Here is a 15,433-nt window from a genome sequence, read left to right on the forward strand (position 1 = left end):
GCCAGCAGCGAAGCCTGCATACGCATATAGACATACTTATATTAGTCTCCTGCGATATTGTTTGATCCTCTGTTCAGCTTTTCTTTGTGAACACCAAACAGAGCATCAGGGGCTACTGTCTATGCGGTAATATTTTCCTATATTTCAAAAACTTACCTCAAAGCCTGTTAGAAGGCTGGCACAGGCTTCAGTCAGTCCGCTCTTGGCGGACTGAACCTTCTGGACCACCGCACTCATAATAGTGCGGTGCTCTTCGTCGATGGAAGCGCTGCGAAGCGCTCCCAGTAGACTGTCCGGTGCCTCTGGATGGATAGAGGTCACCGGTGCAGGCGTTTTGCCCCTCTTGGAAGGAGGCCGCCTGCCTGAGTCCGGAACCACTGGAGGTTCCGACGCGGTTTTCGGCTGAGGGCCGAACTCGGAGCTCTCGGGAGCCTTGCTCCCTCTGCTCCCGGATTCTGGAAGGTCGCGGCGGTCCACCGAGTGGGGCCACCTATCCCGGAGGGCCCCATGGGCTGAAATGGGAGGGAAACCAGCCCCTGGTGGGCTGGTGCGCCCCCATGGGCCTCCCCTTGCGCCTAGGGTTGGAAACCCTAGGGGTGGGGGTGCCCCACCTGAGTTGGGGGGCAAGTCCTCCCTTGGCCGCCCCCCTTGGAGATGGGATCTCCTAGGGCCGGCGCCCCCCTAGGGGCCCTATATATAGTGGGGGAGGGAGGGCAGCCGCACCCAAGTCCCTGGCGCCTCCCTCTCCCCTCGTAACACCTCTCCCTCTCGTTGGAGCTTGGCGAAGCCCTGCCGAGATCACCGCTGCTTCCACCACCATGCCGTCGTGCTGCTGGATCTCCATCAACCTCTCCTTCCCTTGCTGGATCAAGAAGGAGGAGACGTCTTTCCCAACAGTACGTGTGTTGAACGCGGAGGTGCCGTCCGTTCGGCGCTCGGTCATCGGTGATTTGGATCACGACGAGTACGACTCCATCAACCCCGTTCTCTTGAACGCTTCCGCTCGCGATCTACAAGGGTATGTAGATGCACTCCCCTCTCCCTCGTTGCTAGATGACTCCATAGATTGATCTTGGTGATGCGTAGAAAATTTTAAAATTCTGCTACGTTCCCCAACAGTGGTATCAGAGCTAGGTCTATGCGTAGTTTCTATGCACGAGTAGAACACAAGATGTTGTGGGCGTCGATTTTGTCAATTTACTTGCCGTTACTAGTCTTATCTTGATTCGGCGGCATCGTGGATGAAGCGGCCCGGACCGACCTTACACGTACGCTTACGTGAGACAGGTTCCACCAAATGACATGCACTAGTTGCATAAGGTGGCTAGCGGGTGTCTGTCTCTCCCACTTTAGTCGGATCGGATTCGATGAAAAGGGTCCTTATGAAGGGTAAATAAAAATTGGCATATCACGTTGTGGTTTTGGCGTAGGTAAGAAACGTTCTTGCTAAGAAACCTATAGCAGCCACGTAAAAATTTGCAACAACAATTAGAGGACGTCTAACTTGTTTTTGCAGCATGTGTCGTGTGATGTGATATGGCCAAAAGGATGTGATGAATGATATATGTGATGTATGAGATTGATCATGTTCTTGTAATAGGAATCACGACTTGCATGTCGATGAGTATGACAACCGGCAGGAGCCATAGGAGTTGTCTTAATTTATTTATGACCTGCATGTCAACATAAACGTCATGTAATTACTTTACTTTATTGCTAAACCGTTAGCCATAGTAGTAGAAGTAATAGATGATGAGACAACTTCATGAAGACACAATGATGGAGATCATGGTGTCATGCCGGTGACGATGATGATCATGGCGCCCCGAAGATGGAGATCAAAAGGAGCAAAATGATATTGCCATATCATGTCACTATTTGATTGCATGTGATGTTTATCATGTTTTACATCTTATTTGCTTAGAACGACGGTAGCTTAAATAAGATGATCCCTCACAATAATTTCAAGAAAGTGTTCCCCCTAACTGTGCACCATTGCGAAGGTTCGTTGTTTCGAAGCACCACGTGATGATCGGGTGTGATAGATTCTAACGTTCGAATACAACGGGTGTAAGCCAGATTTACACACGCAATACACTTAGGTTGACTTGACGAGCCTAGCATGTACAGACATGGCCTCGGAACACGGAAGACTGAAAGGTCGAACATGAGTCGTATAGAAGATACGATCAACATGAAGATGTTCACCGATGTTGACTAGTCCGTCTCACGTGATGATCGGACATGGCCTAGTTGACTCGGATCATGTATCACTTAGATGACTAGAGGGATGTCTGTCTGAGTGGGAGTTCATTAAATAATTTGATTAGATGAACTTAATTATCATGAACTTAGTCTAAAAACCTTTGCAAAATGTCTTGTAGATCAAATGGCCAACGCTCATGTCAACCTCAACTTCAATGCGTTCCTAGAGAAAACCAAGCTAAAAGATGATGGCAGCAACTATACGGACTGGGTCCGGAACCTGAGGATCATCCTCATAGCTACCAAGAAAGCATATGTCCTAGAAGCACCGCTAGGTGCAGCACCCATCCCAGAGAACCAAGACGTTATGAACGCCTGGCAGTCGCGTGTTGATGATTACTCCCTCGTTCAGTGTGGCATGCTTTACAGCTTAGAACCGGGGCTCCAAAAGCGTTTTGAGCAACACGGAGCATATGAGATGTTCGAAGAGCTGAAAATGGTTTTCCAAGCTCATGCCCAGGTCGAGAGATATGAAGTCTCTGACAAGTTCTACAGTTGTAAGATGGAGGAAAATAGTTCTGTCAGTGAGCACATACTCAAAATGTCTGGGTTGCACAACCGCTTGTCCCAGCTGGACATTAACCTCCCGGACGAGGCGGTCATTGACAGAATCCTTCAGTCGCTCCCACCTAGCTACAAGAGCTTTGTGATAAACTACAATATGCAGGGGATGGTGAAAACTATTCTGGAAGTATTTTCAATGCTAAAATCAGCGGAGGTGGAAATCAAAAAGGAACATCAAGTGCTGATGGTCAATAAAACCACTAGTTTCAAGAAAGGCAAGGGTAAGAAGAACTTCAAGAAGGACGGCAAGGGAGTTGCCGCGGCCGGTAAATCAGTTGCCGGGAAGAAGCCAAAGAATGGACACAAACCTGAGACTGGGTGCTTTTATTGCAAGGAAAGGGACACTGGAAGCAGAACTGCCCCAAATACTTAGCGGACAAGAAGGCCGGCAACACTAAAGGTATATGTGATATACATGTAATTGATGTGTACCTTACCAGTACTCGTAGTAGCTCCTGGGTATTTGATACCGTTGCGGTTGCTCATATTTGTAACTCAAAACAGGAGCTGTGGAATAAGCGGAGACTGGTGAAGGACGAGGTGACGATGCGCGTCGGGAATGGTTCCAAGGTCGATGTGATCGCCGTCGGCACGCTACCTCTACATTTACCTACGGGATTAATTTTAAACCTCAATAATTGTTATTTAGTGCCGGCTTTGAGCATGAACATTGTATCTGGATCTCGTTTAATACGAGATGGCTACTCATTTAAATCCGAGAATAATGGTTGTTCTATTTATATGAGAGATATGTTTTATGGTCATGCCCCGCTGGTCAATGATTTATTCTTAATGAATCTCGAACGTGATGTTACACATATTCATAGTTTGAATACCAAAAGATGTAAGATTGATAATGATAGTCCCACATATCTGTGGCACTGCCGCCTTGGTCACATCGGTGTCAAACGCATGAAGAAGCTCCATACAGATGGACTTTCGGAGTCTCTTGATTTTGAATCATTTGACACGTGCGAACCTTGCCTCATGGGTAAAATGACCAAGACTCCGTTCTCCGGAACAATGGATCGAGCAACCAACTTATTGGAAATTATACATACTGATGTGTGCGGTCCAATGAGCATTGAGGCTCGCGGTGGCTATCGTTATGTTCTCACTCTCACTGATGACTTAAGTAGATATGGGTATGTCTATTTGATGAAACACAAGTCTGAGACCTTTGAAAAGTTCAAGGAATTTCAGAATGAGGTAGAGAATCAACATGACCGAAAGATAAAATTCTTACGATCAGATCATGGGGGAGAATATTTAAGTCACGAATTTTGTACGCACTTAAGGAAATGTGGAATCGTTTCACAACTCACGCTGCCTGGAACACCTCAGTGTAACAGTGTGTCCGAACGTCGTAATCGCACTCTATTGGATATGGTGCGATCTATGATGTCACTCACTGATTTACCGCTATCATTTTGGGGATACGCTCTAGAGACAGCTACATTCACTTTAAATAGGGCACCGTCTAAATCCGTTGAGACGACACCGTATGAATTATGGTTTGGGAAGAAACCTAAGCTGTCGTTTCTAAAAGTTTGGGGATGCGATGCTTATGTCAAGAAACTTCAACCTGAAAAGCTCGAACCCAAGTCGGAAAAATGCGTCTTCATAGGATACCCTAAGGAAACCATTGGGTATACCTTCTACCTCAGATCTGAAGGCAAAAATCTTTGTTGCCAAGAACGGGTCCTTTCTGGAGAAAGAGTTTCTCTCGAGAGAAGTAAGTGTGAGGAAAGTAGAACTCGATGAAGTACTGCCTCTTGAACCGGAAAGTAACGCAGCTCAGGAAAATGTTCCTGTGGTGCCTGCACCGACTAGAGAGGAAGTTAATGGTGATGATCAAGGTACTTCGGATCAAGTTGCTACTGAACTTCGAAGGTCCACAAGGACACGTTCCACACCAGAATGGTATGGCAACCCTGTCCTAGAAATCATGTTGTTAGACAACGGTGAACCTTCGAGCTATGAAGAAGCAATGGCGGGCCCAGATTCCAACAAATGGCTTGAAGCCATGCAATCCGAGATAGGATCCATGTATGAAAACAAAGTATGGACTTTGACAGACTTACCCGATGATCGGCGAGCGATAGAGAATAAATGGATCTTTAAGAAGAAGACGGACGCGAATGGTAATGTTACCATCTATAAGGCTCGACTTGTCGCTAAGGGTTATCGACAAGTTCAAGGGGTTGACTATGATGAGACCTTCTCACCCGTAGCGAAGCTGAAGTCCGTCCGAATCATGTTAGCAATTGACGCATACTATGATTATGAGATATGGCAAATGGACGTCAAAACGGCATTCCTTAACGGCTTTCTTAAGGAAGAATTGTATATGATGCAGCTGCAAGGTTTTGTCGATCCTAAGAATGCTAACAAGGTATGCAAGCTCCAGCGCTCCATCTATGGGATGGTGCAAGTATCTCGGAGTTGGAACATTCGCTTTAATGAAATGATCAAAGCGTTTGGGTTTATGCAGATTTATGGAGAAGCCTGCGTTTACAAGAAAGTGAGTGAGAGCTCTATAACATTTCTCATATTATATGTGGATGACATACTTTTGATGGGAAATGATATAGAACTTTTGGACAGTATTAAGGCCTACTTGAATAAGTGTTTTTCAATGAAGGACCTTGGAGAAGCTGCTTACATATTAGGCATCAAGATCTATAGAGATAGATCGAGACACCTCATAGGTCTTTCACAAAGCACATACCTTGATAAGATATTGAAGAAGTTCAATATGGATCAGTCCAAGAAGGGGTTCTTGCCTGTGTTGTAAGGTGTGAAATTGAGCTCAGCTCAATGTCCGACCACGGCAGAAGATAGAGAAAAGATGAGTGTCGTCTCCTATGCCTCAGACATAGGGTCTATCATGTATGCCATGTTGTGTACCAGACCTGATGTAAACCTTGCCGTGAGTTTGGTAGGAAGGTACCAAAGTAATCCCGGCATGGAACACTGGACAGCGGTCAAGAACATCCTGAAGTACCTGAAAAGGACTAAGGACATGTTTCCCATAAATGGAGGTGATGAGGAGCTCGTTGTAAAGGGTTACGTCGATGCTAGCTTCGACACAAATCTGGATGACTCTAAGTCACAAACCGGATACGTGTATATTTTGAATGGTGGGGCAGTAAGCTGGTGCAGTTGCAAGCAAAGTGTCGTGGCGGGATCTACATGTGAAGCGGAGTACATGGCAGCTTCGGAGGCAGCGCATGAAGCAATCTGGATGAAGGAGTTCATCACCGACCTAGGAGTCATACCTAATGCGTCGGGCCGATCACTCTCTTCTGTGACAACACTGGAGCTATTGCCCTTGCCAAGGAGCCCAGGTTTCACAAGAAGACCAGGCACATCAAGCGTTGCTTCAACTCCATTCATGAAAATGTTCAAGATGGAGACATAGATATTTGCAAAGTACATACGGATCTGAATGTTGCAGATCCGTTGACTAAACCTCTTCCGCAAGCAAAACATGATCAACACCAGAACTCTATGGGTGTTCGATTCATCACAACGTAACTAGATTATTGTCTCTAGTGCAAGTGGGAGACTGTTGGAAATATGCCCTAGAGGCAATAATAAAATGATTATTATTATATTTCCTTGTTCATGATAATTGTCTATTATTCATGCTATAATTGTGTTATCCGGAAATCATAATACATGTGTGAATACATAGACCATAACATGTCCCTAGTGAGCCTCTAGTTAACTAGCTCGTTGATTAACAGATAGTCATGGTTTCCTGACTATGGACATTGGATGTCATTGATAACGGGATCACATCATTAGGAAAATTATGTGATGGACAAGACCCAATCCTAAGCATAGCACAAGATCGTGTAGTTCGTTTGCTAGAGCTTTCCCAATGTCAAGTATCATTTCCTTAGACCATGAGATCGTGTAACTCTCGGATGCCGTAGGAGTGCTTTGGGTGTACCAAACGTCACAACGTAACTGGGTGACTATAAAGGTATACTATAGGTATCCCCGAAAGTATTTGTTGGGTTGACACGGATCGAGACTGGAATTTGTCACTCCGTATGACGGAGAGGTATCTCTGGGCCCACTCGGTAATGCATCATCATAATGAGCTCAATGTGAACAAGTGTTTGGTCATGGGATCATGCATTACGGTACGAGTAAAGTGACTTGCCGGTAACGAGATTGAACGAGGTATTGGGATACCGACGATCGAATCTCGGGCAAGTAACATACCGATTGACAAAGGGAATTGAATACGAGATAGATTGAATCCTCGACATCGTGGAACATGTGGGAGCCAACATGGGTATCCAGATCCCGCTGTTGGTTATTGACCGGAGAGTCGTCTCGGTCATGTCTGCGTGTCTCCCGAACCCGTAGGGTCTACACACTTAAGGTTCGGTGATGCTAGGGTTGTAGAGATATTAGTATGCGGTAACCCGAAAGTTGTTCGGAGTCCCGGATGAGATCCCGGACGTCACGAGGAGTTCCGGAATGGTCCGGAGGTGAAGATTTATATATAGGAAGTCCAGTTTCAGCCATCGGGAAAGTTTCGGGGGTAATCGGTATTATAGCAGGACCACCGGAAGGGTCCCGGGGGTCCATCGGGTGGGGCCACCTATCTCGGAGGGCCCCATGGGCTGAAGTGGGAGGGGAACCAGCCCCTGGTGGGCAGGTGCACCCCCCATGGGCCTCCCCTTGCGCCTAGGGTTGGAAACCCTAGGGGTGGGGGCGCCCCACCTGACTTGGGGGGCAAGTCTCCCCTTGGCCGCCGCCCCCCCCTTGGAGATGGAATCTCCTAGGGACGGCGCCCCCTAGGGGCCCTATATATAGTGGGGAGGAGGGAGGGCAGCTGCACCCAAGTCCCTGGTGCCTCCCTCTCCCCTCGTAACACCTCTCCCTCTCGTTGGAGCTTGGCGAAGCCCTGCCGAGATCACCACTGCTTCCACCACCACGCCATCATGCTGCTGGATCTCCATCAACCTCTCCTTCCCCTTGCTAGATCAAGAAGGAGGAGACGTCGCTGCTCCGTACGTGTGTTGAACGCGGAGGTGCCGTCCGTTCGGCGCTCGGTCATCAGTGATTTGGGTCACGACGAGTACGACTCAATCAACCCCGTTCTCTTGAACACTTCCGCTCGTGATCTACAAGGGTATGTAGATGCACTCCCCTCTCCCTCGTTGCTAGATGACTCCATAGATTGATCTTGGTGATGCATAGAAAATTTTAAAATTCTGCTACATTCCCCAACAACGTCGATACGGGCTCGGGGCGGTCTGCATAATCATAATCCGGCGTTAGGAGAAGCAGTGCGACAAAAGTATGCTATGAGTTACTCTGCTATCCGAATACTTATGACTTCGCCAGGGGCTAGGCCCTGAGCATCCACTCGTCCTCGCCTTCGGCGGTGGTGGTGGAGTAGTCCGGAAGGAGAGTCCTTCCCTTCTCGGACCCTTCGGCCCCCCAGTGGGGCGGCCTTCCTTTTCTTGTCTCCCCCGACTAAAGGGGGGGAATCTTCATCTTCCTCCTCGCCTTCGGGGGAGGAGTGCGTAGCAGAGTTATTGGACGATGAGTCCGATAACACCTGGAGCCGGGAACTCTTTCGGGTTCCCTTGGCCTTCTTGGTCTTCTCCGACACCTGGTAAGGAGCCGGAGTCAGCATCTCCGTCAGGAGAGCGTCCACAGTGTCTTCGGGCAGAGGGGCCGGACAGTTAATCTACCCCGACGTCTCCACCCAGTCCTGTCAAAGGCATGGAGCTCAGACCCCGCACATGGTTAAGCAAGGGGAAGTAAATATCCTACCGGATGTATAGAACTCACCGGATGCGCTCGGCGCTTCACGCGTAGCCCGCAGTCCTTGGTGAGAGAGGGAGGGACCTCGGCGCCCTTGAACAGCACCCTCCAGACGTCCTTGTGTGTCGTGTCGAAGAGCTCGCTCAGAGTTTGGTGTCGGGCCGGGTCGAACTCCCATAAGTTAAAATCCCGTTGTTGACACGGGAGGATCCGGCGGATGAGCATGACCTAAACTATGTTGACAAGCTTGAGTTTCTTGCTTTCCATGTTCAGCATACATTTCTGGAGTCCATCCAGCTCCAACGATGAACCCCACGACAAGCCCTTCTCTTTCCAGGAAGTGAACTGTGTAGGGAATCCAGATCGAAACTCGGGGGCCGCCGCCCAGTTGGTGTCGCGCGGCTCAGTGATGTAGAACCAGGCCGATTGCCACCCCTTTATGGTCTCCATGAAGGAGCCTTCAAGCCATGTAACATTGGGCATCTTGCTCACCATGGCTCCGCCACATTCTTCTTGTTGGCCGCCCACCACCTTCGGCTTGATATTGAAGGTCTTTAGCCAGAGACCGAAGTGGGGGCGATGCGGAGGAAAGCCTCACAGACGACGTTGAACGCCGAGATGTTGAGGATGAAGTTCGGGGCCAGATCATGGAAGTCCAGCCCGTAGTAGAACATGAGACCGCGGACGAATGGATGAAGGGGAAATCCCAGTCCGCGGAGGAATTGGTGGAGGAAAACTACCCTCTCATGGGGTTCTGGGGTAGGGACGATCTGCCCCGCAGCGGGCAGCCGATGCGCGATATTCGCGGCTAGGTATTCGGCTCTGCGCAGCTTTTTGATGTGTTCCTCCGTAACGGAGGAAGCCATCCACTTGCCTCCCGCTCCGGACATGTTTGGAGGATGTTGAGGAGAAAGATGTGGACTTGGGCGTTGGGGCTCGAGTGCGCAAGAATGGATGAGCAAGGAGGAAGAAGGCGTGGGTAGAGAAAGGTTAAACCTTATCCCTTTATAAGGGTGGCCGAAACTATGCGCCCCCACTAGCCTGGTAAAACTCGCTCGTCCCCCAAGCGCCGTAATCGATGGCGCGGTTGGGTTACCCACACCCGTATTGATGAGAATCCCGTAATAAGGGGAACACGATCTCTGCTTTGACAAGACGTGTCAAAAAACTGCCTCGCGTTATGTGCGGGGCTAGTTAAAGGAAATGGTTCGAATAATCACCGGGCCATGGCTTAATGTTGCCAAAACGTGTCAGCAGATTAGATTTGTGGAAATATTATTCTCTCTACGATGGTATGTGGAACTTATTTTGTAGGGTCGGACACTATCCTTGTATTCAAATTCTTCCATGGTGTATTCGGAGGAGGAACCCGCCTTGCAATGCCAAAGACAACACTGCGCGCCGGACTCGTCGTCATTGAAGCCTGGTTCAGGGGCTACTGAGGGAGTCCTGGATTAGGGGGTATCCGGACAGCCGGACTCTATCCTTTGGCCGGACTGTTGGACTATGAAGATACAAGATTGAACACTTCGTCTCGTGTCCGGATGGGACTCTATTTTGCGTGGAAGACAAGCTAGGCAATACGGATATGGATATCTCCTCCTTTGTAACCGACCTTGTGTAAACCTAGTCCCTTCCGGTGTCTATATAAATCAGAGGGTTTTAGTCCGTAGGACAACATACAATCATACCATATGCTAGCTTCTAGGGTTTAGCCTCTCCGATCTTGTGGTACATCAACTCTTGTAATACTCATATCATCAAGAATAAATCAAGCAGGACGTAGGGTTTTACCTCCATCAAGAGGGCCCGAACCTGGGTAAAACATCGTGTCCCCTGCCTCCTGTTACCATCCGCCTTAGTCGCACAGTTCGGGACCCCCTACCCGAGATCTACCGGTTTTGACACCGACAGTGTGGTTTGGATATGAGGATCCTCGTCTCTTTAATAGACAGTTCATTCACATAGATGGGGTGGTAAATGTAAAAACACCCTGGCTCCTCACATTCGCTTGACACGTGGAAGATGGCCATTATTGGACGCAGAAGCCAAGAAGCGCAACATTTACGAGAAGCCGGACACTATTTAGCAGGTACTCAGAGTTTGCAGAAGAACCCGCCTTGCAATGCCGAAGACAATCTGCGCGCTGGACTCATCGTCATTGAAGCCTGGTTCGGGGGCTACTGAGGGAGTCCTGGATTAGGGGGTATCCGGACAGCCGGACTATATCCTTTGGCTGGACTGTTGGACTATGAAGATACAAGATTGAAGACTTCGTCCCGTGTCCGGATTGGACTCTCCTTGGCATGGAAGGCAAGCTTGGCAGTACGGATATGTAGATCTCCTTCCTTGTAACCGACTCTGTGTAACCCTAGCCCCCTCCGGTGTCTATATAAACTGGAGGGTTTAGTCCGTAGGAACAACAACAACAACAATCATACCATAGGCTAGCTTCTAGGGTTTAGCCTCTTCGATCTCGTGGTAGATCAACTCTTGTAATACTCATATCATCAAGATCAATCAAGCAGGAGTAGGGTTTTACCTCCATCGAGAGGGCCCGAACCTGGGTAAAAATATCGTGTCCCCCGTCTCCTGTTACCATCCGCCTAGACGCACAGTTCGGGACCCCCTACCCGAGATCCGCCGGTTTTGACACCGACAAGCGGCCCTACATGCAAGCGGATTTTATTGAGCCATGCGTTTTGAATCATATAACACATCTAATATTTAGTTTCTACCAAGTTTTCAAACTTCAATATTATTTTTCATTTGACAATATCCTTTGCAAGATTATGTTTTTGTTTTAGTTTTAAAACTGTAATATCGAAAAAAACATCGAGTTATGTGTCTTCTATAAAATTGAGAACCTCATCCTATGACAATTAAAATAGTGGATTTCATTATTATTAGAATTTTAAATAAAGAGAGAATTCCAATATTCTAATTGCTGGAAAACTCATGGAATAAATTCCATGAAATTAAGTCTTCTTATTTTTATTTTAGTTAAACCCAAGAACTTCATGATAATAATTCTAGTAATTCCAAAACTTTTCCTTCTCTAAAAACTATGTTATTAGTCACCTTATCTGATTTATCAGTGCAGCGTAGTCGCATTTAATCGTTCACTTCATGGCCCAGCAAAGATGAATTGACGATAATTACATTGCATCCAGCTGTTTTGTTTTTATTTATCGAGTCGTGTCATACCTCTGAACACCAACACAACACATTGATCACGTAGTACACTAATAACTACTCTGACATACCTGTGTAGACAAAGGACATCACATGAACCTTTCTTGCATGCAAACACGTGACATTAACTGAAATGTTGACTTTTGCTGTCCAATTTAGTATGCTACCCCATCACGCTGCACAAATATACCCAGGGGCATTGCTAACCTATACAACTTCGCCGTGTATTCATGCGTAAAAAATCAGTTCGGCTAAAGTGACACGAATCCCCGGGGGCAGACGACAGGCCGTGATTTCAGAGGGCGCCGTCGCCGTGTGCTCTTAATCCACCTCCCTATAGAGATTTACTACTTTATCACTCGCCGGCCCATATTCTTCTCTCATAAAGTATCTTGGGGCTTGTGCTGCAGCTGACTATTAATCTACAATCCACTACTCTTCTTTCCTCTCCAACTCAACAATAATATTATATTCAAATACTTACTATCTGTTTATCACCTTATTATATTTGCTCTAAAACTTGCTAAGAAATCAGCATTGGGAGAGCCCTCAAAAGTGTAGCTCTGATTCCAAAGTCAAGTGACACACTCGTGGACATGTCTGAAACTGAACAACTATTCTATTCCACTGGAAAAAGCTAAGGCTTTCTTTGGTTCATAGGATAGGAATATTATAGGAATAGGAAAATCATAGGAAGTGAGATGACATGCATCTCAATTCCTATAGAGAAGGAGATGTCATTTGATGCATAGGATATGAATTTTTCCATTGAGTCTTAGCTAATGTTTTTTTCTCCAAAATGTGAAGGATCGATTCCTATCCTATATAGGAATAGGAATCCATTCCTACGAACCAAATGGCTTTAAAAAAAATTTCCTTTGCAAATCCTATCCTATAAAAATCCTATGAAATTCCTACAAACCAAAGGAGGCCTTAAGGGTTTTGCAAGAAATGCAGGATGGCTTCTTTATCCATTTATGTCGTTTGTTGGATTTAAGTGTCAATACAATTCTTGGAAGGCATATCTAGTCCTGAAAAGTGACATGGACAAGGACGGGGATAGTACCGTGCTTTGAAACTTTAGCATCGGCTAGTCTTTTATGTGTGTGGTTAATTTAGAGAGTTTTATCCAAAATAAAACATTGCTAGAACAAGCAGCCAACAGGCTAGTCCCTACAGCAAAGACCCCTTCTTAGATGTATATAAAGCAGCCGAGAACACAAAAAGGTGGATGGTAGATTTGAACAATTTTTACAAGTGCTCCTTGTATTTTGAATCAAATTTAATTATTAATTTATAACAAATTTAATTTAAATAATCAATTATATTTTATAGGAAAAAATTTGATACATATGAACAAACTTATATATATTTGTTAAGTTTATGACCAAATTTTGACCAAAAAAAATGAGGGATCCTGTCAGCCCGGACAGGGGTACCTAGGGCACGCTAATCTCTACAATTTTTTATTGCAGGGGACACGCCGAAACCACGTTTCAGTATTTGATTGATATCGCAGCAGCTTGTCACCGGAGTACACCTCGAAGTGCATATTAAAACAGGAATAGTCTACTTTTACTCCCCGGGCCAAGTGCTCAATCAAATTCAAGTGTTAAAATGGTGAATTTATTCGAAATCCTACTAACTGCCCATCTCTCGCTCTCGCTCGAAACAAACCGTCATCACCCGTCTCCGAGCAGCAGCGACTTGACGATGACGTCGGGCATCCCGTCGGCGACCGGGAACAGGTGGCCGGCCGTCGGGAGCTCGTGGTAGATCACCCAGGGGAGTCTCTTGCTGATGTGCCGCGACAGGGCTACAGGCACGAACAGGTCCTCGACCCCGTGCCACAGGTGCACCTTCACATCGTCGCCGACGCCGGCGAACGGGTTGCCCGGCTGCAGCGGGCTCCACCCCCACTTCCCGAACCCGACGATCATGTCCCGGTGCAGCGACTCGTGCTCTCCTTGCTGCGTGACCTGCTTCTGCGCATCACCCCAACAAGCAAGCAAACCAAAGCGTCAGATCAGGAGCTTAATTGCTACTGTGGTTCATTCAAGTTCAAGTGTTCTTGCGTTGTGGGCTCGCTGGGCGAATTTGGCGGTGAGCGGCTTGTCTTCCTTGGAGTAGATGGCGGGGTTCCGGGCCTTGACGCTGGAGCTCGGGAACAGCCGCTGGGTGTTCCACCAGTTGGCCAGCCACGGGAGGTGGTGGGCGACCCAGACGGCGGCTCGGTCTTGCCGGAACTGCACGTACCACGCCTCCTGGTACACGTCCGGCGGCAGGCCGGACCACCAGTAGTTGCCCACCGGGGCGAGAATGGCCACGCCGGCGAGCCTGCGCCGGCCGATTCCATGGTTAGGACTCCACGGGTTGAAATGGGGGAAGAAGATGATGTTCCAGCACTTGTTACCTGTGCGGGATGTGCTTGAGGCAGCTCCACATGATCTCGCCGCCCATGGAGAAGCCCATGAGGTGGAACCTCGGCCCCAGCTGCAGGTTGTCGGCCAGCTCCACGATGTCGACGGCGATGCTCTCCTCCGTCCGCGCCGGGTGCGCGTCGCTCTCGCAGTACCCCGGCCGGTCGAAGGACAGCAGGTAGATGCCCAGCTCTTGTAGCAGCCCCTGAAAACAGAGTACAATCCAGGCCATTCAACGCTCTGGTTCGTCTGCGTACGATACATGTACATACATGGTGCTAGATTGATTCCAAATCCCTGACTCCATGTACCTGGGAGACGTTGAGCACGTCGTATCTGCAGCAGAAGAAGCCATGGACGAAAATGATCTTGTACTTGGCCTGCTCCTTCGGGACGCCGGATTCCAGGTAGGCCAGGTGCCTGCCGTCCCTCAGCTTTGTCCGGTTTGCCGTCACCGGAGGCCCGCCCGGCGAGCCAGGGACCTTTGGCGGCGGCGGCTGAATCTGGCTGTACAGCAGGGCCGAGAAGAACACGAGCAGAGCCAGTGGCAGCTTCTTGGCAGTGCCTGTGGGATAAGAAAAGTCAGCCATGGATAAATCTTTGCTTGGTCAAGCGAGCCAGAACGACCGAAGTGGACCGAGAGGAAGAAGAAGAGGCGATGAGGACCAGAGTACGCTGTGGCCGGCGCTGCAGGCCTGTTGCCGGCACCACGGCCGCGGAGGGGCTCACTGGCCGGCATCGTTCCGCCGCACCGCTCGCACGGGAGGGAGGAGATTTCGATGCTCGCGGGCGGCAACGTGCGTTGCTGGCTGGCTCGCTGCCCCTTGTAGCGCGCTGCGTGCACATGTGCTACTGTCGTGCACCAGAATAAATGAACATAACTCGATAGGTTCGGTGTGGTGAAAATCTGTCCATCTAGATTTAAATCCAAGATTAGCACATGTGCTTACATTTTACTACTAGATTTGTTTTAATCTTTTCGACATCGTTAATTTCAATGGTATGACACACCCTTCGACTACGAATTACGTGAGGCGACTTCGTCAATATCAAAATATGGCAGCTCCGTCTCTAGAAGGTAAGACGCGTGTTTCTGTGCATTCATAAAGGGTAGGCGTATATACATATATACAAGCATTTATGTTTGCACTGTGTTTTTCAAACTAAAAATATGCTATGACCAAGAGGAA

The 15,433-nt window shown here is 48.1% G+C and overlaps 1 protein-coding gene across 1 annotated transcript; it reads right to left on the minus strand.

The window, feature by feature from the left end:
• Nucleotides 1–13,273: 13,273 nt before the first annotated feature.
• LOC125519592 lies at nucleotides 13,274–15,089 on the minus strand. Its single transcript, XM_048684345.1, has 5 exons — nucleotides 14,910–15,089; nucleotides 14,555–14,808; nucleotides 14,237–14,448; nucleotides 13,899–14,160; nucleotides 13,274–13,808 (listed from the first exon to the last, which is right to left on the minus strand). Exons 1-5 carry the CDS (start codon nucleotides 14,980–14,982, stop codon nucleotides 13,506–13,508), a joined length of 1,104 nt encoding a protein of 367 aa, XP_048540302.1. The 5' UTR covers nucleotides 14,983–15,089; the 3' UTR covers nucleotides 13,274–13,505.
• Nucleotides 15,090–15,433: the final 344 nt, after the last annotated feature.

Source organism: Triticum urartu, chromosome 1, assembly GCF_003073215.2.
Source record: "Triticum urartu cultivar G1812 chromosome 1, Tu2.1, whole genome shotgun sequence".
Classification (NCBI taxonomy): Eukaryota; Viridiplantae; Streptophyta; class Magnoliopsida; order Poales; family Poaceae; genus Triticum; species Triticum urartu.